The sequence below is a fragment of the Zootoca vivipara genome, chromosome 2, assembly GCF_965207765.1.
Source record: "Zootoca vivipara chromosome 2, rZooViv2.hap1.1, whole genome shotgun sequence".
NCBI lineage: Eukaryota > Metazoa > Chordata > Lepidosauria > Squamata > Lacertidae > Zootoca > Zootoca vivipara.
This window is the reverse complement of record NC_142584.1, coordinates 35001871-35027562: the sequence shown is the minus strand read 5'-3', so window position 1 is coordinate 35027562 and position 25692 is coordinate 35001871. Positions and strand designations below refer to the sequence as shown.

General features: G+C 43.8%; 2 protein-coding genes and 6 non-coding genes across 8 annotated transcripts; 7 read left to right on the top strand and 1 right to left on the bottom strand.

The window, feature by feature from the left end:
- Positions 1-312: 312 nt before the first annotated feature.
- On the bottom strand, positions 313-6094 carry LOC118076415 (olfactory receptor 2D2-like). The gene is made up of 2 exons (XM_035099166.3): positions 5989-6094; positions 313-1417 (listed from the first exon to the last, which is right to left on the bottom strand). The coding sequence occupies exon 2, from the start codon at positions 1384-1386 to the stop codon at positions 439-441; it is 948 nt and encodes a 315-aa protein (XP_034955057.3). The 5' UTR covers positions 1387-1417; positions 5989-6094; the 3' UTR covers positions 313-438.
- A 1718-nt stretch (positions 6095-7812) lies between these two features.
- DHRS7C (dehydrogenase/reductase 7C) lies at positions 7813-17835 on the top strand. The gene is made up of 7 exons (XM_035104605.3): positions 7813-7965; positions 8556-8715; positions 10995-11107; positions 12183-12393; positions 13385-13477; positions 14353-14508; positions 15800-17835. The coding sequence occupies exons 2-7, from the start codon at positions 8562-8564 to the stop codon at positions 16006-16008; spliced, it is 936 nt and encodes a 311-aa protein (XP_034960496.1). The 5' UTR covers positions 7813-7965; positions 8556-8561; the 3' UTR covers positions 16009-17835.
- Positions 17836-18258: 423 nt separating this feature from the next.
- On the top strand, positions 18259-18341 carry TRNAS-AGA (transfer RNA serine (anticodon AGA)). The gene has a single exon. It is a non-coding gene; the product is annotated as a tRNA-Ser (tRNA).
- A 314-nt stretch (positions 18342-18655) lies between these two features.
- On the top strand, positions 18656-18761 carry LOC118081629 (U6 spliceosomal RNA). Its single transcript, XR_004692097.1, has one exon. It is a non-coding gene; the product is annotated as a U6 spliceosomal RNA (small nuclear RNA).
- Positions 18762-19526: 765 nt separating this feature from the next.
- Positions 19527-19608, top strand: TRNAS-UGA (transfer RNA serine (anticodon UGA)). Its single transcript has one exon. It is a non-coding gene; the product is annotated as a tRNA-Ser (tRNA).
- A 1590-nt stretch (positions 19609-21198) lies between these two features.
- Positions 21199-21280, top strand: TRNAS-CGA (transfer RNA serine (anticodon CGA)). Its single transcript has one exon. It is a non-coding gene; the product is annotated as a tRNA-Ser (tRNA).
- A 3171-nt stretch (positions 21281-24451) lies between these two features.
- TRNAQ-CUG (transfer RNA glutamine (anticodon CUG)) lies at positions 24452-24523 on the top strand. The gene has a single exon. It is a non-coding gene; the product is annotated as a tRNA-Gln (tRNA).
- A 536-nt stretch (positions 24524-25059) lies between these two features.
- TRNAQ-UUG (transfer RNA glutamine (anticodon UUG)) lies at positions 25060-25131 on the top strand. Its single transcript has one exon. It is a non-coding gene; the product is annotated as a tRNA-Gln (tRNA).
- The last annotated feature ends 561 nt before the right edge of the window (positions 25132-25692 follow it).

Here is a 25692-nt window from a genome sequence, read left to right as displayed (position 1 = left end):
TCAGACACAATTCTGTCAAGCAAAAAATGTAGAAGCCTACACTAGAGGCTCCCCCTTTATTTCTGACTATTCATTCTCTTCCTTCTTTCCTCATGACCTTCCTGGCCAGATGTTTTGCAAGAGGTATTGCACAGAAAGCCCGTATTGGTAGGGTCTGGTGCTGAGAGACAGGGAGCAGCTAGTAAACTTCAGCCAAGTGTCTCCATAGACATACACAGAACAGGGCTGTCCCTCGAGCAAAAGTACTTTAAGCCCACTTTTAGTAAAAGCCTAAGCAGAAAAGCTCTGAAGAAGACTTCCCAAGTTCCTCTAACCTATCAATAAAATGTTAAAGCTATATAAGAAGATACTGCTAGAGTGGCTTTGGCTTTTGACTCAGAGTAGATTTTGTGTGTGAGAGTGCAAGAGAGGCATGGAAATGGAAGCCTGTAGTGAGAGTCATGTCGTGGACGAGAATGTTTTCCTACTCAACAATTTTTTCAAAGCACCCTTCACCTCCTTGTTTCGAAGGCTGTAGATGAGAGGATTCATCATGGGTGTTACCACAGTGTAGAAAACAGACACTGCCTTATCCTGGCCTGTGGCTGAGCTGACAGAACTGGGCCTCATGTAAGCAAAGAGAGCTGTGCCATAGAAAAGGCTCACCACCACAAGATGTGAGGCGCAGGTTGAAGCAGCCCGGCGCCGGCCCTCAGCCGAACGAATGCACAAAATGGCCACTCCGATGCGGGCATAAGAGGCGGCAATGAGGACGAAGGGCAGGAGGAGCAGGAGGGAGCCAAAGACAAACACAACCACCTCTGCTTCTGTGTAGTCGGCAGATGCCAACTTGATGACCGCAGGCACCTCACAGAAGAACTGGTTGATACGGTTTTGCCCGCGGTAAGGCAGACGCAGAGCAAAGGCATTGACTATCAGGGAGTTGATGAAGCCGCTAGCCCAGGCAGCCCCTGCCGTCCAGCTGCAGAATTGCCAGCTCATGATGGAGGTGTAGTGCAAAGGGTGGCAGATGGCCATGTAGCGGTCATAGGCCATGATGCCCAACAGCACACACTCTGCCATGCCGAAAACCAGGAAGATGTACATCTGAAAGGCACATCGGGCAAAGGGCATGGCCTTCTGCCTGGAGAGGAGGTGGGCCAACATCTGTGGGACAGTGACTGAAGAGTAGCACAGGTCCAGCAGAGACAAATGGAGAAGGAAGAAGTACATGGGGGTGTGCAGGCGAGGCTCAGTTGCGATCAGCACGACCATCATGCAGTTCCCCACCAGGGTCACCAAGTAAGTGGCCAAGAAGAGAACAAAAAGTGCAGTTTCTGCCTGCACCCCCTCTGCAAGGCCCAGGAGGATAAACTCAGCCACTGAGCTCTGGTTCCACTGCTCCATCCAACATGCTAGCCAGGCGGCACCTGTAGCACTAAGGGAGGGAGGGCGGGTGAATGGACATGATAAGAGGTTGGCAATATCAATGCTCACAGAGGCAACGGTAGCTTTCTACAATTAAATGTCATTTCACTCTGACAGTATTGTTCTCAATAACTTTAGAGGGCCATCTGTATATTATTGAATACATTATCTGGTTATTTTTGGAAATGGCAACCATCCAAATAAAGATGCATGAAATGAAATAGGGAAATAGGGAAACATCTTCTCATGGGCAATAAAAAGCTAGGGATGCTTCTGAAATGCTCTTACGTTCAAATTCCCCTTGGATTTCAGATTTCTTAATTGCCTGATCTTGTTTCTGAAGTTGGTCCTGTAAGCTTAAATATTATAATTGTTGGGGGGACAATAAACAATTCACGTTATTGTTGTTGTTGTTGTTGTTACAATCTACTACATGTGCATTCTGCTGTATTCTATATTCTATACTTCAGCACAGCAGCTTGCAACAGTCTGAATGCTGAAAGAAATTTGCTGAGAGACATTTGGATGAACTCCCACTGAACTGTGAACTGAATGTGAAGCTAACTGGCTCAATCTGTAAATGGATGAATGTGCCTTTTGGACGTGTTGAGCTTGAGCTAGAACATGTTCCCTTTAAAAATGAATTTTCAAGCTCTGGACCATAGCTATGATAGTTATTATTTGGTGATTTACCAATACAGATGAGCACAGAAACAATATTGATGTGATCATACATATAACGCTCCCATTGTGAAAAGCAGGCATTAAGTTTGTAGCAGGGCGTCACTCTGATCAGCAACAAGACAGGAGCAAAAGGTTAATGTTCCACTCCCCTATGTAGAGTCCCAGTCCAGCTCAGCGTCACCTTCCCTAACCTATTTATTTTTTAAAATTGTGCATATCATGTCCAAAGATGGGAATGATTACACATCCACTCAGGTACTTGAGCACTCAGTCATAATGGCCCTCTCTTTAGCCCTTGTGCTATTGTCTGCCTTCTTGACCATTGGCCTTCTTGACCATTGGCCTTGTCTGTTCAATCCACTGGAGCCTGTCTTTGCATGCAGGAGAAGTCCCTAATTCACTGAGGGCTTGAGAGCCATCGGCTACCCTCACCTGGTTTAGCCGGCCAGTCAACACTGTTTCCAGGGTTTGGCCACTGTTGCATGCTGACAGCTTCTAGGAGCCACAGATGAGAACTGAGTTCAGGGTAGGGACCAAAGGTGGACAAACTACCCCAGAAGCAACAAGACATGTCCCCCACCAAAGGTATCGCCCTCCCCTAACACTCCATACCCCACAAGTTAACATGTAGATTTTTAAGTACATGAGAGGATGGGTGATATTATATTTTATTATAAAATAAAATAAGCCTAAGGCTTTCCCAGAAATTTCAACCATTAAGAACACTTCCTTCCTTTTGGAGAGTGATTGACCAGAACAGTCGTTGCTTATAATTCTTTTATGGTAAATCTCCTTATTGCACTGACTGAGGGCAAATGCTACCATTGGGGGAAAGTAGTGAACCAACCTTTCTCCACATCTGGGGGCACTTCATCACCATGAACTTCCTAAAATTTTCAAACTACCCCAACGGAGTCAGGAATAGCACAATGGCAGCTCCCTCTGCCTTGGGTATGCCACCTTTTTGCTTGGTCATCCTGTAGCAGAGAAGCCTGTGGACTGGACTGCTTGTGGCTTATTGATTTCTGTCACTACCTGAGTAACAAGGTTGTTTACTTAAGGAAACAGCTGCAGGCAGGCAAAACAACCCCTTCCAGAACTGAAGCTTAGCTGACAGTTTGGCACAGAAGAATGTACATGGAGAGACATCTAAAGGTGTGTCAATGTACTGCAATGTATTGCAAAAAAACAAGTACTGTATTGGTGATTTTAAATTTTCATCCAAGGGAATGCAAGAACCTGCAGCTGCATTGTTTGTTGCACTAATGGTCAATGGGAAAGATGCACAGTATATTCTGATTTCTGCATGGCCTTAATTAAATGTAGTATGTGCTTGCCAAGAATTGGAAGACACAGGAAATACCAACTATAGATGAATGGCAGATGAAAATGATGGACTTTATGGAACTTGCCGAATTGACTGGGGGGAATCCGCGACCAAGAGGAGGAGACGGTGGAGGAAGATTGGAAGAAATTTAAACTATATTTGAAAAAACACTGTAATATTTAGAAATTTATATTCCTTAGGGAAGTAGAAATAGGCTTTCAGTATAGAATTAGGATTTAGGTATATCATGTATTTTCATTGATTCAGATGGGGGAGGGACTGGGGGAAGTCACCCAATGATGTCAAGAAAAGTTAAGTCTCTATAAGTAGTATTTCTGTTTTGTTTGTTTATATGTCTGTTCGTTTGTTTATGTTTTCTTATTATAAAATGAATAAAAATTATTATAAAAAATAAAAATAAATGTAGTATGCGCATACAGATACATATGTGAGATAGGTCTAGATGACTGTAATGCTATGACCACATTGGAGTTTGTTGCATTAGTCCCCATAGTTCATCAGTGCTGTTAGCTTAGGTTGTACTAGGCCATATTGTTCCGGATTCCCAGGGCACATGGACCAGTCATTTTGCTTGCCCCTTTCTATAGCTTCTTTAGGTCTGCCATAGATTTTTTTGAGATGGGGTGCCCCAAATAGTGAGAAGTATATTTCGAAGGCAGATGCACTATAGCAGGCATGTCCAGCAGGTAGATCGTGATCTACTGGTAGATCACTGGACATCTGTGGTAGATCACTGGTAGATCACTGGCTCTCCCCAAAGCAGCTCAGCAACTTTGGCTCCCCTAAAAAACCTCTACATCTTTGTCCCGAAGCCCCCAAAACAGGGCTTTCCTTCCTAAAAAAACACTCAACTTTAACCCGAACCCGCCAAAACATGGATGGCTTTCCTTCCTAAAAAAAAGCTCAACAACCTCAACCTGAACCCCCCAAAAGGGGTGCCAGTTTTTAACTCTGTGAGTAGATCACAGTCTCTTGGAAGTTGGCCACCCCTGCACTATAGCTTCATATAAAGATGTGGTGATATTTTCCATGATATTTGCAACCCCATTCCTAGTAATTCCTAGAATGCTAAACTAGCTGAGTGTCGTCTTGTCATTATTGCTATGCTCCTATTAACTGCCTAGGGGGTGGGGGAACTAAAATTATGCCTGTACATTTCTTCCTTCTGTGATTTATAAAAGCTACTTCAGGGGGTGATTTGAGTCAGGGATTTAATGGTGGAGGAGGAAAAGCTTAGACTCCCTATCCTGTCATGTAGCCCTGATCCAAATTGCCCATCCCTCATTTTTAAGAGGGAGGCGAACAGTTGAATGAATTCCAATGAAAAAAGGAATTTTTGACCCATAACCTGTACCACTTTAGCCCTTATCTGTGTGTAAACAGAGATATAGTTGTGGCCAGAATAATTTCTTTTTAGATGCATTGAAATTAGGATTGTTGAGGTCCCAATCCATCTCATTTCTGGATCTATTGAGTAGCCTTGGTAAGCGAATATATGTGATCCAAAGTTCTGTGGGTGCTCCAATATGGACAAGCAGATATATACAAGCAGATGCCCCACATTCATCTCAAAGTCAGAGCAGCTGAGATGGAGATTTACATATGGAGCTGAACCGGCTATGAACAGAGATGCTGTTAATGGTAGCAGAGAATGCCTGATTTTGAACAAGGAATTCTCAGGCAGCCCAGTTCAGTTCAGCCTGACTAGTAGGGAAAGAAGGATCTGACCATTTTTGTTTTTTGTTTTTCATTTTGTCGTGCTTCACATTCTGCATCAATTTTGGGATTTATTCATTTGTAATCCTCATGAAAATTCTTCAGAATCTTCTTTTTTTTGCAAACCTTTCCTAATTAGAACCTTTTCGTATGCAGATTTTACTAATGTACTCATTTTTTGCAAGCATTTTCACTAGTATATGCATTCTATGCACACTTTCCCCTAATATATGCATTCTTGTAAACATTGTTTGCTTGGAAAACTGCATTGCAGGTAAGGGTGAACTTTGAAGGAAGTCTGTCTTCCGGTTCTCATATTGCTTTGGAAAATGAGAGTTTGATAGATTGGGCTTTATATGTGAACTGAATTTTGTCCCCACCCCCACCCCGCTGATAAGCTTTGTCTGTGACAGTAGGCTTAGGCCAGAAAATGATAATCCTTTCTATTCCAATAATAGGGTTTTCCCCACCACCACCCAAGTATCTCCCTTCCATTTAATAGATGCAATGGAGCACTGCACACGATTGATCATTGGTAAATTCAACACATGGGCAACTAACTGTACACCCAATCTATGCTCTGCATTTCTCAGGAGTTTAATCCATGCATTTACTTTTAAATTCACCATGTGTACAATTGTTCACACAAACATCTGTACATGTATACAAACTCCTTGTACCTGTGTGCAGCATCACATGTGAACAGCCCTCACAACTCCCTGGCATCCCTTATTTTTCAAATATTACCAACATAACCAGTATATACAGAATGAAAGGAGAAACATTAACAGAGCAAAGGGTGTCCTCCATAAACAAAAACAACTGTTGTTTACCTGCTGTTTTGTCACCTTCCGGGTGCACTGCCTTGCTGAAACCAAATGATTTTCCTGTCAAAGAAGTTTAATCTGCCGTGCATTAAAAGCGGATGGAGTGGCAAAGGCTTCCATGTAGCAGGGAGTCTCCCAATGTCAGGCGTAGCCTGTTAAAAGCTAAAGTGCTAAGCAGGAGGTCCCAAAGCGCAGTGAAAGGAAGGGCTGACAAATCTCTAGGGAGCCGTAGACACAAACAACTTTTGAATTTTGTCCTGCCGGGGAGGCAACAAAAGCTAAAGAGGGATTTGCATCTATTTTGAACTCAATAACAGGAAAGTGTGATTGGTGTATATGGACTTTGGGACTGTGGTGCAGGTGCTAATGGAAACATGTGCAGAACTTTTGTGGGCTATTCCCATTTCCTGGAGATGTATATACTGTAGTGGGAAAGAGAGACTGCTGCTGTTGGCAACTGACCATTTCCTTGATGGAATCATTCCGCATGACTTCTGGGGAAGGATTCCACTCCATTGTTTTGTCGTAACCTCCTTTCATGTTGATGCACACAAATGGTGGGACTGTTTGCTTGCAGACAACTTGCAACCACGAAAATAAGCAATTTAAAGCAAATCAATTACGTAACCAGCAAAACACCAAGACAAGTCGGAGCACCATGCTGTCACTACTGCACATAAAAATAGTTTTCACCTGGAACCTAGATGATAATAGTGCAGGTGCCAAAGAGGCATATCTGGGGAGGGTGTTACAAAGATGGAGTCCACCACAGAAAAAAAAACCCTTTCCTCAGTTGTCACCATCCTAGTCTCTGAAGGTGAGGTGCCTTGGACAGGTTCTAAGAAGTTCAAAGAATTTATTGTAGTAAATTTCTATCCTGTCTTTCTTCCATAATAGAACTCAGGGCAGTGCATATAGGTTTTCTGGGTGATCTTCCCTCCAGGCATCAACCATAGATAACTACTCCAGGAACAAACGGAAAGCTGTTTCAGGACTGGTGATATGCATTTGTTGGGTGGCTCCCTTTTAGCAACCTGACTGCTGAATTAGTTGAAGGTTTTGAATGAACTTCAATGACAGTCTCACATATAATGTGTTACACAGTCCCTGGAAGCAAAGCATGGAAGTAACAGAAATGACAAGTCAGGAGAGGTAGCAAAACATCGTCCTCTAGCGGTGTTTATACTGTTACTGCAGCTAAAAAAAGCTTCCTTGTGTGTTTGATGACCCTATATAATGTTGTATATATGTGACTCTAAAGCTTGGGTTCAATTTTATATCTGCTTACAGTGACTTCAAAAGTGGTCACACACCCAAAATTCTGGGGGGAGGGGGGAGCCCTGCATATAAGAATAAAGCACATACACAGTAGCTGGTAAATTGTAACTGAAATCATACCAGTATTTTTAAAAGAAACAATCTTATCACATATAGAAATGCTATTGACCATTTAGACTGCATTTCCATCACTAAGGCTGCAATCCTGTATCCACACTTATCTGAGAATCATGTTCAACTTATTGAAACTTCTGAGCAGAGCTGCAAGGGTCGCTCTCTTGGTGACTGCAGAAGTCGCTACACATTGGGAAAAAGAAACAGATCAATTCAATCTTGTAACATCTAGAGCATTTTCAGAGCAAAGTGAGCTGTTACCTACATTTACCCATAAAAAATTAAAAAAATGAGCAATGTCTCTTTATCACTGAGTTTGTCCACTCATGCGGGCAGTAGAAGGACTTTGAAGCCCTGTGAAACTAAATAGGTCAGGTATGTGGCTGGGGCCATGGATACTATATTTACTTTTAAAAACTCTGTCATGCAGCTGAGCTCTATACATAGCTGCCTTTGCTCAAGGCAAAAGGCTTCGGCGGATGGAGTGCTTTTTCCTTTCCAAAAATGCCTATGAGTTTAATTAAACTTCAAGTATAAACCAGCTGGCAGGCGATACCACCTTATCAACTTGTTGACGGCTTGCAATTCCAAGTAAGTTATTGTCTTTATTACAGAACTTCTGTTGGGTGTTAAATCGGCACTATTTCCTCAGAAGCTTTGCTTTAGTCTCTTTCCTTTCAAAAAGAAATATGTCACGGGTCATTCCCCCCCCCTTTCTTCTTCTTCTTCTTCTTCTTCTTCTTCTTCTTCTTCTTCTTCTTCTTCTTCTTCTTCTTCTTCTTCTTCTTCTTGCATCAGGGAAATAGAATTGACTGTTGCAAACATTGGTGTGGAACAGCACTGCCCACAAATTTGTCCATAATATCTAACAGTCAGTAAAGAAATGAACCCCCCAAACAATTCTTAATGGGTTTTGTCATATTATGTTTGATTTTGCAATTCAAAATTGCTTTGTGTGGAGTTATTTAAAAGCAGAAAAATGCTTTGTGTGCACTTTGGTAAATCTCTCTGTGCATTGACAGATGCTGAATAAATAATAATATAATTCAAATAATGGCTGGGAACACCTTACATGCTACAAGTTCTGCTTGATTGCATTTTGTTAATGGAGGGGGACCTTTGATCATGTTTGCTGCAAAACAATCTCCTCTGTTGCCTAAATTTGTTCTCCTTCCTGCCAGGTGAAGATGGGTGTCCTAGCTGTGCTAATTCTCCCATTGCTGGTGGTTGGAATCAGCGGGATTGTGTATATTTATCGGACAGTTACTCATCTGATGTCAAAATCTACCGTGCGGAGCAAAGTTGTAGTGATCACTGATGCTCTCTCCGGTGTGGGCAAGGGTAAGCAGGTGCCGGTGTGGGCAAGGGTAAGCAGGTCAGCAAATGACTAAGGGCCTTTTGTGTCACACACACACACACACACACACACACACACAAAGACAGAACTCTGGGTTGCTGTGATTGCATTGTGCCATCCAGTTCTCTGGCACATGCACCTTGAGGAACATTTGGAGTCTTAAAGAATCCAGCTGCCATTAAAAAGAAGCATAATTTCTAGACCTTGTGCTTGTCAATGAAAGCTTGAAAATATGGCAAGCAATTGGTTCAGAAACCAATTGGACAAGAGTCAGGGCTTCAGCACTGCGAGAGACATAAAATTTATGTGTATTTGAACAGAATGGAACCTCTCAGTGGTGATATTAATGGAGGGAATTCTTCAAATGGCCCAGTTCATTCCCATCATGGATGTTTTAGCTGAGATTCCTGCATTGTTGGACTAGATGACCCTTAGGGCACCTTCCAACTCTACAACTCTACAATTCTATTATTCTATGATCCATCTGTGTCCACATTCTTTCCTAAACTGCATGATCCATTTTCTGCTGCCTTAGATAAAGCAATAGTCTCTGTAGTCTTTGCATTCTTTCCCCTCCATTGCACCCTGAAACAAATTCAAAATTCTGCAGAAATCAAAACGTTGCAATTGAACCAATTTAGCAAAGCTAAGTAAGAGAGCTAATTTTGTGATTGTCTGCATTGTACTAACCCTTGTGGTGTGGAGCAGGGCAAAAAAGTGCACAAATGATAGGTATTGATAGGTAGATCATCACCACATTTTGCCTAATTGGTTCTGCAACAGAAACTGGGTCTTTTTTCCTTGCAAAACTTAGGTTTGCTTTTGGTGCCGACCTCTGGAATCCCCAGCTGATGGCTTTATATACACCAAAATGAATTAGCAATAAAAGCAGCTGCCCTGTATTTATTTAGGGAATCAATGTCCACACAGCATCCTCAGCATAATACTAGAGAAATGTGGGCTAGGAAGAATGACAGTCAGGTGGATCCAGAATTAGTTGAAAAGCTGCTTTCCCACAAACACTAAGTCTTAGATGAAATAAATGGGTCTATTTATAGCCGGGTGGCTGTGCTGTTGCAGTGAGATCTAATTGCACATACAGTAACTATCAGGTGGCAGCAGGGTGGTATAAATAGATTATTTCTATAATCCATAAGTTATGCACCAGTGCTGAGCTTTAAGGTTTGAGACCAGTAAGAAGGCATGCAGAATGGCTCTCTTGAAGTGAAATTGCTTACAGGCCTTGGGGCCTTGAGCAGGCAGCCACCACAGCAGCCGTCCAGTTAATGGATGGGCTCATAGCAAAAGAAGGTATAAGAGGGCTGGAAAGTGATCCATTTCAGCTGCATGGGGTTCTCTGATAGGCTTGCTGCTCTGCTGCCTGCCAGGCTGTGGAAACAGGATATGTCAGTTGAGAAATCATCAGGGGCTCATGTGCACCATTTGGCAGATGCACTTGGGGAAGTTCACAAAGATGTTGCTGGAGTCTGGACTCTTAACTCCCATCATCTCTGACCATTAGCCATGTTAGCAGGGGCTGCTCAGCTCTATCTGGAAGGCCACAGCTTCTCGATCCTTGTTTAAGATGGTGCATAGGTGAATTCTCTCACCTGGCAGTTTGTTCCATAGCATGCATCCAGTGTGTCCATTTCTGTCTGACATTAACAGCTTCTACTGCAGTGGGAGATGGAGGGTTTGCTAATTGAAACACCATGATTTTCTTACATCTTCAGAACAGCTTCACCACTGGTGAGACTGCATTGGCTGACCAGTTCATTTTTATAAGAAAACTTGGGTGCATTTCTGTCTGTTTGCACAGTTTATGGGTTTCAGACAATATACATGGTGCAATTTCTCAACTCTCTGAAAATCCAGTATTTAAAATACAGTATAACCAATGCCCTGTGTATGTGTGTGCTGCAGTGTTAAGAGAACATCTCCCTCTTGTTTATTTCAAATTAACAAGAATACAGGTACATGGTTTATATATGCTTTAAGCCAGGCATAGGAAAACTTGGCCCACCAGATGTCTTGGGACTACAACTCCCATCATCCCTAGCTAACAGAACCAATGGTCAGGGATGATGGGAGTTGTAATCCCAAAACATCTGGAGGGCCGAGTTTGCTTATGCCTGCTTTAAGCCACCCAGAGTGGCTGGGGAAACCCAGCCAGGTGGCCAGGGTATAAATAAATTATTATTATTATTATTATCATCATCATCATCATCATCTAACCTGCATTATTCACTGGTTTATCTTTCAGAATGCTCACGAGTATTTCACTCAGGTGGAGCAAGGCTAGTTCTGTGTGGTAAACACCTGGATAAGTTGGAAGCTCTCTATGATGCTTTAAACAGTGTGGCTGATCCTACAGCAGTAAGTACCCTGTAAGGGACTGTGTAACGACAGCAGGATTTTTCCCTATGAAACAAGAGAAGCAGAATATATAAGCTTGTACCCTTTTCTCATTACTTTTGAATTAGGCATTGCTGTCTGCTATGCAGGGCCAAGGTGAAGCAATGATCTCAGGTGGTGGATTAGCTTCTGTAAATGCAATTGTGCAGCAAAATTGGCTACACCTAGCAGGAAGTTGAGGAATCTAGCTCACTTTGAGATGACACATGTAATTCCCATTAAGAAACTGATTACTGAAGACTTGTAGATGAGAAGAAGAGGTATTATGGTCAACAAGGCAAACCCACCACACTGAAGGCAGCAGCGAGCCTACCCTGCCCCCCAAATAAAACCCATATGTAAACAAATATATTTAAATAGAGCTTATTACCTTTCAGGTCATACGGTGTGCCATAAGCAGAAAGCATGCATGAGATCAAAGGTGCGACTAGAAAAGCATTAGCTTCAGTTGAACGATCCTTGGTGGTTAAAGCATGTTGATGTACTATACATTATGGAGCAGAGGGTTAAGCAATGTTTGGTATGGCTATCACATTGCAATTGAAAACAAGTTTTCTATGACAACAGTGTACATATGTTCTCCCCCACTGTCTTCTAATGGGCCCATTTTGACCATGCAAGCAATCCCAGTCATCTGGGTATCAGCTCAGGTAGATATACAAAGTGGCTACTGGACAATCAGCCAGTAGCAATACCAACAACCTCTGAAGTGGATAAAGCTCCACTTTGAATGAATTGCTACTAATTATATTCATAATTCCTTGACTCATCCAGTAGCATCCACAGGAGTGAATCCCTCAGTTTGGGGGTCAGTTTCCACAGCAATAATCTTCAGTTTGCTTTGCATTCATATCATCTGGTGAACTCTACTTCTTCGGTTGTGTATAAGGATATCAAACTGGATGCTGCTATCTGTTTCCCTAAATGATCTGTGAACTAATCCTACCATCTAAAGCTTATGGAAGTTGTCCCATATTTCTATATTTAAAAAATGCCCTTCAAGAAAGGGCAGTAACAATCGTTTGCTTCTTTTCAGACATTTACACCGAAGCTTGTCCTCCTAGATCTTTCTGATGTAAACTGCATCCAAGACGTAGCTAAAGAAATCCTGGATTGCTATGGATGTGTGGATATACTTATCAACAACGCTAGCACAAAGGTGAAGGGAACAGTGCAGAACATATCACTGGAAATTGACAAAAAGGTTATGGATGCCAACTATTTTGGGCCTATAACACTCACCAAAGGTATTTGGAACTGTGCCTCCTTACGACCCTTGTATCTCCCTTTAGAGGTGGGGCATCGGGTGGGACACACTTTGGAAGCATTTCTCTTCTTGGAGAGGCTGATCACACTCATGACATCTCCACATTACAAACTTGCATCAGTTTTGTGCTGCCTTCAAAGCACCCGGGAACTTGATGATACTGTGGAATATTACCTGTTCAAGAGCTGTAGCCTCCTTGAACACTACCATTCCCAAGATTCCCTGGGGAAAGCTAATGATATCTGTAGTGCAATACTGTATAACCTTAATGTCTAATGACTCCCACTAGTATCCCTGGACATGATCTGACCAAATGTAAGCACATATAATCCCATTCGTGCACATATACTTACCTCTCGCTGAAATGCTTAATATTTCCTGTACTCGTTCATACTAAGCTGTCTTAAAAGTTACAACAGTCCGCTACCCACTGTATAGACACAATTGCAACTAACATGATCATCCCAGTAGATGAATAAGGTTGCATTCACAGAGCACAATGACATCTGAGTTTGATGTTGGTGACTACTAGTTCTCCATATATGGGCTCACTTGTGGAATGATGATGTTGACTACAGTTCCCATTGTACTCGGCCAATGTCACACTAGCTGGGGCTGATGGGATCCGGAGTCCAAAAATACTGGGAGAGCACCATGTTGGCTACCTGTACTGCAGGGCATGGGAACTAGGTGGCTGCGCCTTAGTTGTGCCATTTAAGAGCTTTATTTTTTTAAGAGATTGGGAACGAGCAGCAGGAATTTTCTCTTTCTATATTGGCTGCCAAGAGTAGGAACTGTTCATGGTGTTGGGATATCGTTCTTTGAACTTGTTTTTCACTGATTCATAAAGCCTTAACTGTTACACAGGCAAGGAAAAGAAATGTTGGGTATGTGTTTAGATAAGGATCACTCCCCTGGTAATTGCATTTCTCTAAAATCATTCATTTTCTGCCATCTTTTCACCCTTGCAGCCCTTATTCCCAACATGATCTCCAGAAGAACTGGGCAAGTCGTGCTAGTCAATAACATCCAGGGGAAAGTAGGAGTCCCTTTTCGTGGAGCCTGTAAGTTTACAGATTGAGAAAATAACCATTTGTTGCAATGGTGCTGAATCACTGCCCTGCAGGCCTGATCCAGCAAGTTGAGCATCTCCAAGTGGCCCATCAGTTCCTAACCTAATTTTCTGATGGCAGCAGCAGCAGCACTGTCCGTGGGGGAGGAATAAGTTCAGAACACCATCAGAGACTGAACAGTTTTAATCCTCATCATAGTGCTGGGCTAGACAGAGATATTTCAAGCTCTCTGTCCAGCCCAGTACCATGATGAAGAATCAAATTACCCATTCTTTGCTCATCAGATAATTGATCTGATGAACAGAAAGGGGCAATTTTAAGAGAGGTTTCAAGCTCTCCACTCAGCCCACCACTGTGCAAATTGCTCACTGACCACACATCAGTTCAATTAACAGGGATGAACAGGGATTTTAATTCTTATTGCATGGACTGTTAAATATGTTACTATCAAGCTTCCAGCTGACCACTAACCCCGAGAGTTTTTAACGCATTGAGAAAAAGCAGGTGTCAAATTTGCCCGGTGCCATTCCATTTCTCCATATTCTACAGAAGTAAGAAACTGACCTGAGGATCCCACCCATAAGCCCAACGACAACTCTGAGTATTTCAGCAAAAACTGTCCTTTCAGCCAACACAATTTGCTTCTTCTTTGGGTTTCTGGAAGAGTTGAAAAGCCAATATTTAAAATAAAAGGCCCGCTGAGAAACTGGATCTGTGCTATTGGTTTGGTGCTGAAATGATCAGGATCTGGGCTTCTAGGAACCCAAGTTTCTGTATATTAGAACTGAGACGATAATATACTGTGGGGATTGGGGTTAGATAGTTTATTTGTTTCTTATATGAGGTCATCTCTTTTTCCCTCCTAGATGCTGCTTCCAAGCATGCTGCTCTGGGCTTCTTTGATTGCCTGAGGGCAGAACTGCAGGAATTTGGTGTTTGTGTCAGTACTGTGACTCCAAGTTTCATACGTGCATCCCATGTTCAAGCACAGGCTAGCAACTGGGAAGCCTCCGTGTGGAAATGTAAGATTAACCTAAATTGGGGTGGGGATGGGAGAGCCGGAATAAAAGGTGGAAGAAGAGAATAGTGGAGCAGGCCAGTGTGGTGGGAACCTGAAATGAGATGCAATATGAATTGCATACTAGTAGTGGGTGAAATGGGGCATGGAGGGAGTTTAGACAAATTTAGGGGAATACATATATATCCACATTTCAGCAAAGGGGACTGAGGCATGCATCTTCTTGCTGTCAACATTTTTTAAACACTCGCTTTCTAGGAAGAGCAAGAGATTGAGGAGGAGTATTCCAGTAGGAATCTTGAACTTGTTTAAGCATTCTGTATCATCTAACTGTGATGTGACAGTGGTATGAGATGGTTTGTGGTCTGAATCTAGGAAATCATTTCTGAGCCCACCTACCAGATGCTTACAGGATCTGCTGGCCCTGATCTGAAATAATATGCGGGCTAGACAATGCTACCATTCAGTGGATTTGTAACTGGCTTACTGACCGAACCCAAATGGCTCCTCTTCATCCTGGAGAGTAGTGACTAGTGGGGTGCCACAGAGTTCTGTCTTGGGCCCAGTCTTATTCAACATCTTTATCAATGACTTGGATGATGGTGATGCAGCAGCTAAAAAAGCCAATGCAATTCTGGGCTGCATCAATAGGAGTATAGCATCTAGATCAAGGGAAGTAATAGTACCACTGTATTCTGCTATGGTCAGACCTCACCTGGAGTACTGTGTCCAGTTCTGGGCACCACAGTTCAAGAAGGATACTGACAAGCTGGAACGTGTCCAGAGGAGGGCAACCAAAATGGTCAAAGGCCTGGAAACGATGCCTTATGAGGAATGGCTTAGGGAGCTGGGTATGTTTAGCCTGGAGAAGAGAAGGTTAAGGGGTGATATGATAGCCATGTTCAAATATATAAAAGGATGCCATATAGAGGAGGGAGAAAGGTTGTTTTCTGCTGCTCCAGATAAGTGGACATGGAGCAATGGAATCAAACCACAAGAAGATTCCACCTAAAGATTAGGAAGAACTTCCTGACAGTAAGAGCTGTTCGGCAGTGGAATTTGCTGCCAAGGAGTGTGGTGGAGTCTCCTTCTTTGGAGGTCTTTAAGCAGAGGCTTGACAGGCATATGTCAAGAATGCTTTGATGGTATTTCCTGCTTTTGGCAGGGGGTTGGACTCGATGGCCCTTGTGGTCTCTTCCAACTCTATGATTCTATGGTTCTAATAGGTAAATGATTTCAGAGCAGAGTGTGTCTCGTTTTGCCACTTGAAGAGAAACATTGTTTCCCTCTTTCAGTCTTTTTCAGAAAACTGGCCAATGGTGTCCACCCCGTGGAAGTAGCGGATGAAATTCTCCGGACAGTGAGCAGGAAGAAGCAAGAAGTGTTCATGGCAAATCCCCTTGCAAAGGCAGCTGTTTACATTCGCACGTTCTTCCCAGACTTGTTTTTTGCTGTTGTGGCCGCTGGAGTGAAAGAAAAACAGAAAATAGAAGATGAAAAATGATTTGTATCCTGCTCATCTAAGTTGGCCGTAGGGTTGCCAGAAGCTCTCTATTATATGGGCTGATCCATTGGGAAGCTAAAAGCAGGGATGTTAGCAGAAGATCATACAACTCAAAAATGAAACAATGCAATGTTTCTGGTTTGAGGATTTGGAGGCAGTGGAGTTGGGAATGGTAGTCTTTTCAACTACTACCAGTATTAAAGGTGCACTCCTGGGCTCTGGAACTACAATCCCCAGGGTGCTTTGTGAGCCATCGGAAACACCTGTGCTTTGTCTCCTGGGAATTGCAGTTACACAAGAAAGTTAATAAAATGGAGGAAGAGGCTATGCTCTGCATGTTGGCTCTTGTACTCAGAGAGGAGTTGTGGAAGTAGGGAGACCTAAATAAACACAAAGAGAGAAAATGAGGATGTTCAGGCACCAGGGATAACCAGAGAAATAGTTGGGGCGAGTTTATGTGTTTGTTAACAAAGTGTTGAGCTGGTAGGAAGCAAACTTGATTTAGTGAAGAGGAAATCCTCAGGAAGCAAAAGTGAAGTGCCTTGCCAATATTTGCACCAGAATTTTCCCTCTTCCAACTTAAAAACCCAAAGATTATTTCGATAGCTTCAAGTAGGGTTGATTCTGATAACTTGTAACTGTAAAGAATTATGGAAATACTGGGTAAGCAGGGGAGCATTCTTTGTTTCAAAATATAGAAATCTGTACATCTCCAGGTTTTAGGGCAAGCAGATGATTTTTGAAGCCCAAAATAGGGATGAGGGAGAAATTCAATTTTGTTTGCAATTTAACGAGAAACTACCTAATTTGTAAAGGATAAAATGGGAAGGGGGGGGAACCATTTACACAACCTTGAGCTCTTTGGAGGAAAGGTGGGATACTAATGTAATAATAACTTTAATGGATAGTAAATATTTTAAAATGAGCATAGGGAGGCCAAAAACACGTTAGGTTATGTTTTGTGTTAGCCTGTGATGCATTTGAAAAGATGAGACTTTTTGTAAAGTTCAGCTGAAGCAGAGCTGGGGTAATTATTAGAGGACAATGTTGGAAGGAAAAACGAGAGGCGGTCAGTTACAAGCATGGTAGCACTAGAACTAATTTTGGGCTTAGGTCTGTATATGCAATATCTCCTGCAGTACATGCACTTGTGCTACATCCTGGCCCTAGCCCTGCCTGCCCTGCAGGAAAGCATGTTTGCAATGCCGGCAGAGCAAACACTATCTGTATACAGTAGTTGCAAGAGCAATGTCTGGAACAGGGGGGATAATATCATTGCATTTGTATTGGTTGTAGCGGGAGCGTGTGGAGGTTTTTAGATTGTTTGAGCAACAGGCATGCCTCACGTACTGCTTGAAGGAAACTGAGGTGAATGCATCCATTCTGAAAACATAGTGTGTGCATGTGAACGAGGGGAGGGGGCCGAAGTGAAAAATGGCTGCTGTTAGGCTTGCATTTGCTGTAGAACTTTCAGCTGTTGGGGCCCAAACAGTGCACATAATGAAGGTGTGCTTGTCTCCTTTTCCCTGTCCCAGTGTAGGGATGGGAGGCAAGCCCTGCAAGGTCTTCCCTGACTCCACTGCCTCTTCCTTTATTTCTTCTTGGCCCACCAGCTTAAATTTATAGCACATGTGCTCCCTTCAAAAAGAGAATCCACTTCCTCGAAACACCTTCGTAGGTGTACAAAATAGGAAAAGCATATGACGAATACAATTAGGAATATTTGAAAAGGATATGTACCAGTATTTGCATTTCCCAAATTTCTAGGTTTCAGATCAAGCAACCCTACCCAGAAGTGATATAAATAAAGTCCTTGTTTCAACTTTGTTCATGGATTTCTTGTTTACCTTTTGCTAATGGTTGGAAATAATGATTACTAAGGAAAGAAAAAGCTATAGCAATGACAAAATATTAGGATTAAATTCCAAAATGGAACCATCCTTTCATGAGATTTGCATTCCAGTGCTACACCATCAGAGGGAGAAGTTGCCAGCATGAGACCCAGGTGAAACAAAGACAAAAGGGGAGCTTGCTGGGGTGTGGTGCTGCCCAGTGGTCCATTGCTCAATTGCTGTTACTGCTTTCCTCCTAACTGCAGGGTGAAATATGTTTGGGCCTTTCCAATCGGTCATTTGAATCCTTCCTCTTTTTTTGTGACCTAGCATGCTGACATCCTTTAGGAAATGAACAAGAAACTTCAGAGTGGATAAGAAAGGCCCTGGAGCAGTAGGAGGCCCTATGGTTTAAGCAGACGAGGTGGCTGAGTGGTGAAGGCGATGGATTAGAAATCCATTGTGCTCTGCATGTGCGGGGTTCAAATCCCACCCTCGTCGGCCTTTTGGCCTCCGATAGAAGATTCCAGGAGAACATAGCTGGCATAATACAGAGGCGTCAGATCCTACTCCATGCTCTACTCCATGCAAATTCCATCCATCATCATTTGTTTTGACTTGCTGTGTGGTGCCATGCTTGGGGGGGTGGGAATTACTGACATGGGGTCCAGATGAAATAGATGAAGAGAGCAGGGGCCTGGAAGAAACCTGGTAAAATGGGTCTTGGCTATAGTTGCTGCCCATTTTCCTCCTCATTGTGAGGTGAAATGTCCTTGGGTAGCTTCCCATTTAAACTCTCCCAAGAGGGCTGGTTGTTGTGTGGAGTTCAGTGACAAAAAGGATGAAAATGGAATGAAATGGAGATTAGCATGGCCCCTGCTGAAGGATGATACTGAACTTTGTGAAGTGTTCCATTTACACACATTTTATCTTTCCATGAAGCTGTTTTGCCACGTGAGACAAAGCTGTTGGGTGAAGGGGAGCTGAGAAAGCTGCTTCATGGTTTCTGCCTAAGCTGCCTATTAGGTGGTCATGGGGTCTGGAGTTTGTCTCTCCTGGAGCTCCATGGTGCTAGGGAAAGGTGACCCTTTAGAAATTCCATAAACTTTTGGGGGAGAAAATGTTCTGCAATTTGGCCTATCCTATCACAAGGCTTGTGATGCAGAACACAACCACTCTATCATCCTTCAGGTAATGAACAAGCAGGTGCTGACTGGAATATGAATGCCCTATAAGAGTGACAGGTCCTGCCATTATTACAGGTGAGGTGGCCGAGTGGTGATGGCTATGGACTAGAAATCCATTATGTTCTGTACGTGTGGGTTCAAATCCTATCCTTATTGGCCTTTTGGCCTCACACAGCAGAGTCCTGGGGAAGAACATGGCTGGCCCATTAGAAAGGCCTAGTCCCTGGCCTCAGAATCAGAGGCTGGAGAAGAGGCAGTTATGGGGACCGAAGTTCCCCAGTTCCCTAAGTCTGTTCTTCCCCTGGAAGGAGGGTCACTGAAGGCACAACTCCCTGTTGACATTAGTTGTGCTTCTGGCCCAAGGGAAACCACTAATAGTGCTCTCCCTGATTATCTCATTGATCACCTTGTGGTGTACAGGGCATACAATATTAGGGTGGTTCCTGTGCAAGGATGACAAAGAATATCCATATTTCTTTGAAGTCTCATTACAATGCATGATGAGGTGGCCGAGAGGTGAAGGCGATGGACTTGAAATCCATTGTGCTCTGCACGCGTGGGTTCAAATCCCACCCTCATCGGTCTTTTGGCTCTATAGAATAGAATCGGGGGGAGGACTTAGCCATCGGAGCACTGACACCTCCACTGCTGCTCTGTGCAGTGCACCTCTCCCCCATCATCCTTTGCTGTAACTTGTATTCCAATGTTATACTATCAAAGGAAGGAATTACTGGCATGTGGGCCAAATGAAACAAAGGCAATGGAAGAAGGGGTCTAACAGGAGCCTAGAGATGGGCCCTATCCATAGTTGCAATCTACTTTCTTTTTGTTAGATGAAATACCCTCGAGTAATCTCTCATTTATGCCCTTCCTAGAGGGCTGGTTTTTGTGTTCACTTTGGTAATATACAGGAGTTGGAATGATACAGAGATTAACATGGCCTTGCGCAAGGATAATCCGTGAAATGTACCATATATATGCATGTGCATGTATAACCATTCTTTGAAATCTCACTGCGGGGTTGGACAAACCTGCTGAGCAAATAGGAGCTTGTAAACCTTTTTTCATGGCTGCTGTCATGAAGTGTTGGTCTGCTGTGTTGGATTTGAGTCCCCTGGGGCTCCTCACTGCCAGAGGATAGTGGATCTACGCATCTTTAGAATTTTCCTCAATCTGAATTTTTTTTTTAAAAAAAAAACTTTCTCAAGAAAAGACCAGAAAGGAGTAAGAGGACTTGCTGCTATGGTCACCTGTTGTCTAAGGTGGCCAAATGGTGAACGCAATCAACTAGAAATCCTTTGCACTCTCTCTGATTGCATAGGTTCAAATTCCACCCTCATGGTGTTTTGCTGCCGGCGAGAGAGGGCTGGTAGTCTGCATGTCTGGGACTCCTAGTCCAGCATGGCCTATTTGGAAATAATGAAAAGCATGGACGAAGTGGCTGAAAGGTGAAGGCGATGGACTTGAAATCCATTGTGCTGTGCATGTGTGGGTTCGAATCCCACCCTTCTTGGTCTTTTGGCATCACACAGTAGGTTTTTGTTGGCTATGTGTGGGGAAGGGGAGGGAGAGATTTGGGAGAGGTCAGGTTGTTGTTCCCTTTCCTCATCACAAGGTGAAATTTCTTTGGGTGATTGCCCTACCCAAGAAGGCTTGTTCTTGGGCAGACTTCAGTGATGCATAAAACTGAAAGAACACTCACAAAATGAGCATGGTCCCTGCAAAAGTACAGAGAAAGTTGCACACCACTCCATCTGCTGCTCCCCATTTCTGCAAGTCCTAGCCCAAAACGTCCTATTTGAAACTCATGAAAAGCTGCTGGTGTGGATGAGATGTCCAAGAGGTAAAGGTGATGGACTAGAAATTCTTTGTGCTCTGCATGCATGGGTTTGAATCCCCCCCCATCAGACTTTTGGTCTTATATAACAGATTCCTAAGGGGCAGCTCCTGAACCCCTTCACTGCTGCAGAGAGGTCCTGCCATTGGGCAGACAGTTAGAGGTGGCTGTGAGGTGAATGCCAAGGACTAGAAATCCATTATGCTCGGAGCAAGTTGGTTCAAATTCCAACCTTGTGTTTTTACTGGCAAGGAGGAAGGACTAATTGTCTGTTCTTTCTGGAAGCCCCTGCCCAACGTGGCCTATTGGGGAGTTGTGAAAGGCCACCAGTGTGGACAAGGTGGCTGAGAGGTGAAGGCGATGGACTCGAAATCCATTGTGCTGTGCACGCATGGGTTCGAATCCCATCCTTGTCGACCTTTTGGTTTCACATAAGAGATTCCCGGGTGAGAACTTGACTGGCACATCATGGAGGCCTTGTCCGTGGTCCTGCACTGTACTCTTCTGTGCTGTGCAGCCCCCCCCCCCTCCATCATCCATCAGAGAAAGAATTACAAGTGCAGGGCCCAGATGAAATAAAGATGCAGTCAGGAGCCTAGTGTGAGACAGGGGCAGTCCCCCTCCACAGTTCCTATTTCCCATTCCTTCTCACTGAAAGGGGGAAATATTTGGGTAGCTGCTTATTTAAATTCTTCCAAGGAGCCTTGTTTCTTATATTAGATGAGACACAAATTTGTGAAGCGTTTTATATGTTGAAAAACCTATTTTGCTGCTTTGCTGCTAAGTGGGAAACAACAGCTGAGGGGTAAAGAGCTTATTCAGAGAACTTATTTGTGCCTGGAACCTCTCTGTTGTGTCTCAGGTCTGGAACAGATTCCTCTAGGGCTCCTTGCTGCCAGAGAGCAGGATGTTGTTCCTTAAAATCTGTCCTGTTCTGGGAAAGTGTTTCACAAATCGATCTATCACTGATAGACCACACACTGTCCTGCTTTGTTATGTGCTCCAAAATCCATTAGGAAACACAACACCACCACAGGTAATGGGCTCAATTCGATCCTAATATCGTGGCTGACTGTGGTTATGATGTAGATGAGCAATGAAGGCAAGCGATTTGAAATACTGTACAATGGACTCTGCACAGTGGGTTCCAGTTTCACCCTTGTTTGTGTTTTTGCTGCTGAGAAGGCACTACGAGCCATCTACTGCTCCACATGTCTGGAACTCCTGTCCAGCATGGACTGTTTGGGAAACATGAAAAGCTGCTCTTGGGGTGGCCAAGAGAAGAATGCAATGGAACTGAAATCCGTTGTGCATGTGTGGGTTTGAATCCCACCCGTTGCCTTTTTGGCTTCATATGAGAGTTGTGGGGAGGAACTTGGCCTGCACAGCACAGAGGCTTCTACTCATCAGAGTGGCCATCTTTTGTGGTACCTTTGCTAGGGATTTGTATTCTGATACCATGTAATCATGAGGCCCACATGAAGCAACTGGTGCCCTATCCATGGTTGCTATTTGCCTTTCTTCTCATCATAATGGAAATATCTTTGGTCACCCACCCATATAAACCTTCCTGAGAGCTTCATTTTGTGTCTGTGTATGCCGAAACAGGAGCGTGCCAATGGGGGGGGGAGGAACACAATTCCCCTCCCCATGGTTGAAATAAATCACAGGAAGGGTTGCTGCGTGGAAGGACTGTGACCTCAGGGATACTCAAAGCAAATTCCTGTCCTTAGCACCTGCTCAGAGGACACCCTGTTCTTTAGTTTTAAGTGTTTGCACCTAGATCCAGATGGTGGCTCTTGGGGGTTCCAGGAAAATGCAACTCAGGTCCTGCGATCCTGAAGCCTGCCCTCCCCTGCCCTGTTCGGTTTTCCTGTTTTGCAAAGGAGGGTGGGATTTGTCTTCTGGAATTCTTTGAAACTCCCCTCTATTATGACATGGAGTAGTCTTCCTTGTAAATAAGGTTTGAAAAAAAGGTACAGGACCCCTGGACAGTTAAGTCCAGTCAAAGGCGACTATGGGGTTGCGGTGCTCATCTCACTTTGCAGGCCGAGGGAGTCAGCGTTTGTCCACAGACAGCTTTCCGGGTCATGTGGCCAGCATGACTAAGCTGCTTCTGGAGCAACGTGACAGAAGCCAGGGTGCACGGAAACGCCATCCCCCCCCCCCCGGCAGCAGTACCTATTTACCGTATTTTCCCGTGTATAAGACTATATTTCCCCCTAAATTTTTGAAGTTTACAATAAGGGGTCATCTTATACACAGATAGTGCATAGTGCATTTTCTTAATTTTGGGGTTTTTGGTTTTTTTTAAAGGGGGTCGTCTTATACATGGGGGCATCTTATATACGAAAAAATACCATACTTGCACTTGTGTGCTTTCCAACTGCTAGGTAGGCAGGAGCTGGGAGAGCAACCATAGCAGGGATTCGAACCACAGACCTTCTAACCAGCAAGCTCAGAAACAGGCTGGAGTCCAGTGCTTCTCAGAGGCACAATGGGCTACCACCCTCCCTCCCGATGGGCGTTAATGGAGGCTGGCATATAATTAAGAAGGCCTCGGTGCAGGAAGAGCTTTTGCAGTACTAAATATGTAATGTCGAGAGTCTTTCTCATGCAAGGAGGCTGCTAATCATCATCATCATCATTATTGTTGTTGTTGTTGCAGCAAACAAAGGGGAGGGAGAGAAAGCCTCTCTCTCTCTCTCTCTCGCTGGATGTGTTCCCCCTCCTTTCTATATAGTCTTTTCCTTTATAATCTGCGATTGCTCGATGTGGCCCATTTAGGAATTGAAGCCTGCCAGTCCCGTTTGGGCGGGAAGATGCCTCTGGCTCCTCCCTCAGCGCGAGGTCTCCTTCGCCTCAAGATGGCCGCCGCTCTAATACCGTAAGCTCGTTTCAAAGACGGCGGCGTCCGCTACTGCTCCTGCTCCCTGACGGAGCTCCGGGCTTAGAAGGTTGCTTCAAAGGTCGCCCCTTTCGGGCAAAACGCAAATTTCAAAGAAGTTTTTCCTCTCTCCCAGCGAAACGAGGCGCTCCTCTTGTTTTACACCCCGCCTCCCCTTATCCAAATAACGGCGCCTTTTTCTGCCCAACTGCAGGACGGTCTTCGTAAACGCGAAGGATCTGTCAGCCGAGCGCTCCCTCCAGCGCCCAACCTTTGTATTTATTCTTTCTCTCTCCATACTCTATATATAACGATAAGGGGCTACACAGAATCGATATACAGTACCGGTATGTATCTCGATTCTGTGTAGCCCCTTATCTGGGCAGAAAGCCCCGTGGAAACACCGCGAGGAGGCTGACTTCTGAGGAGACGGTGGATTAAGTGGATAAGAGATAAATGGACGCTAATCGGCTAACATGGTTTTTTCTCGGGGGGGGGGCACAAATCAAGACTATTCGCCGCCGCCGCGGGTTTAAAATGACCGAAGTTATTCTGATACTGGAGCTTTGTTGCTCCCCCCCCCCCTCCTTACAGTAAGACTTATTCCTTCAAATCTTTTCGAAAGAGCAAAACCACTCCGTTGGTTAAGGGAGGGTCTTGGTGTGAATAAGTATTGAACGAGCGCCAATTCGGGACGAATGGTTCCATGGTGTAATGGTTAGCACTCTGGACTCTGAATCCAGCGATCCGAGTTCAAATCTCGGTGGAACCTGCGGATCTCCTAGTTTTTTGTATTTTTGCGGCGGTGATGGGTGGAAGAGACTCAAAGGTTTCTTAAATAAAAAAATATGGAAAACATTTTGGGGGGGGAGGGGGAACGAGGAAGAAAGGAGAATGCGCCATTATTTTCTCTTTATGTTGAGGTTTATGCTTTTACATAATGGTAACGTTTTGCTGGGGGTGAGGGGCTTAAAACGTCTATAATTTCAGAATGTATGATTATCCATTATATACATACATACAGTACCGGTACTGTATATATATGTATATATATGGCTAATCGGAAGCTTGTCGGTCTGACAAAAGGGCATTTAAGAGCTATCTGATGGCAGTTTTACAGCCACTACGGGCGGCTTCCAACAAAATATTAAAATACAGTGGTCTGTTAAACATTGAAAGCGTCCCTAAACATATACAGTACTGTATATGTATAATTATGAAGAGGAAATCAGTACGCATGAATGTGAACCTAAAAGAACCTTGGGAACGTGCTAGTAGAGAACTTTTCAGCCAGCAGGGCTGCCGTGTGGTTCTATGGTGTAATGGTTAGCACTCTGGACTTTGAATCCAGCGATCCGAGTTCAAATCTCGGTAGAACCTGTGTGTGTGTGTCCTAGGTGACATTTTAGAGGCGCTTAGCTTTTTCTTATACTGCACTGTATGTATATTTAAAATCCCCCCTTTTTGCTTCTCTATTGAAATTTTGTTTTGGGAGTGGTTGAAAGGTGCAGTTTGTTTTGAGGAGTGGGGCTGTGGGGAACCACGTTGTTCTTGTAGGATTTAAAAGAGCTGGTCACCGGTTTTGATTAAATGCGCTTTCATTTGTCTTGAGTAAAAATAAAATATACAAAAATCTAAGCTGTCAGACAGAAAATGGGTGTCTCAAAGGAGCAAACTGCCTGCCCCGTATTTCCTCAGGAGTGCATGGATGGGTAGAAGCAGACAGATGGACTCCAAAGGGAAAACAAAATTAATGCCTGTGCGAAACCATTCCTCTTCTTTGCTTCCTGCCCAATCAATCCGACATGGCGTAGTTTCCTTTCACAGGACGCTTCTCTGCAGTGTAGAAGGGGAAATACCCGTCTTGCTGATTCCAAATCCTTTCAGTTTCATATTTATTTCTTCACCTCAAAGGCCACATGGTGAAATGGGACGAGCAAA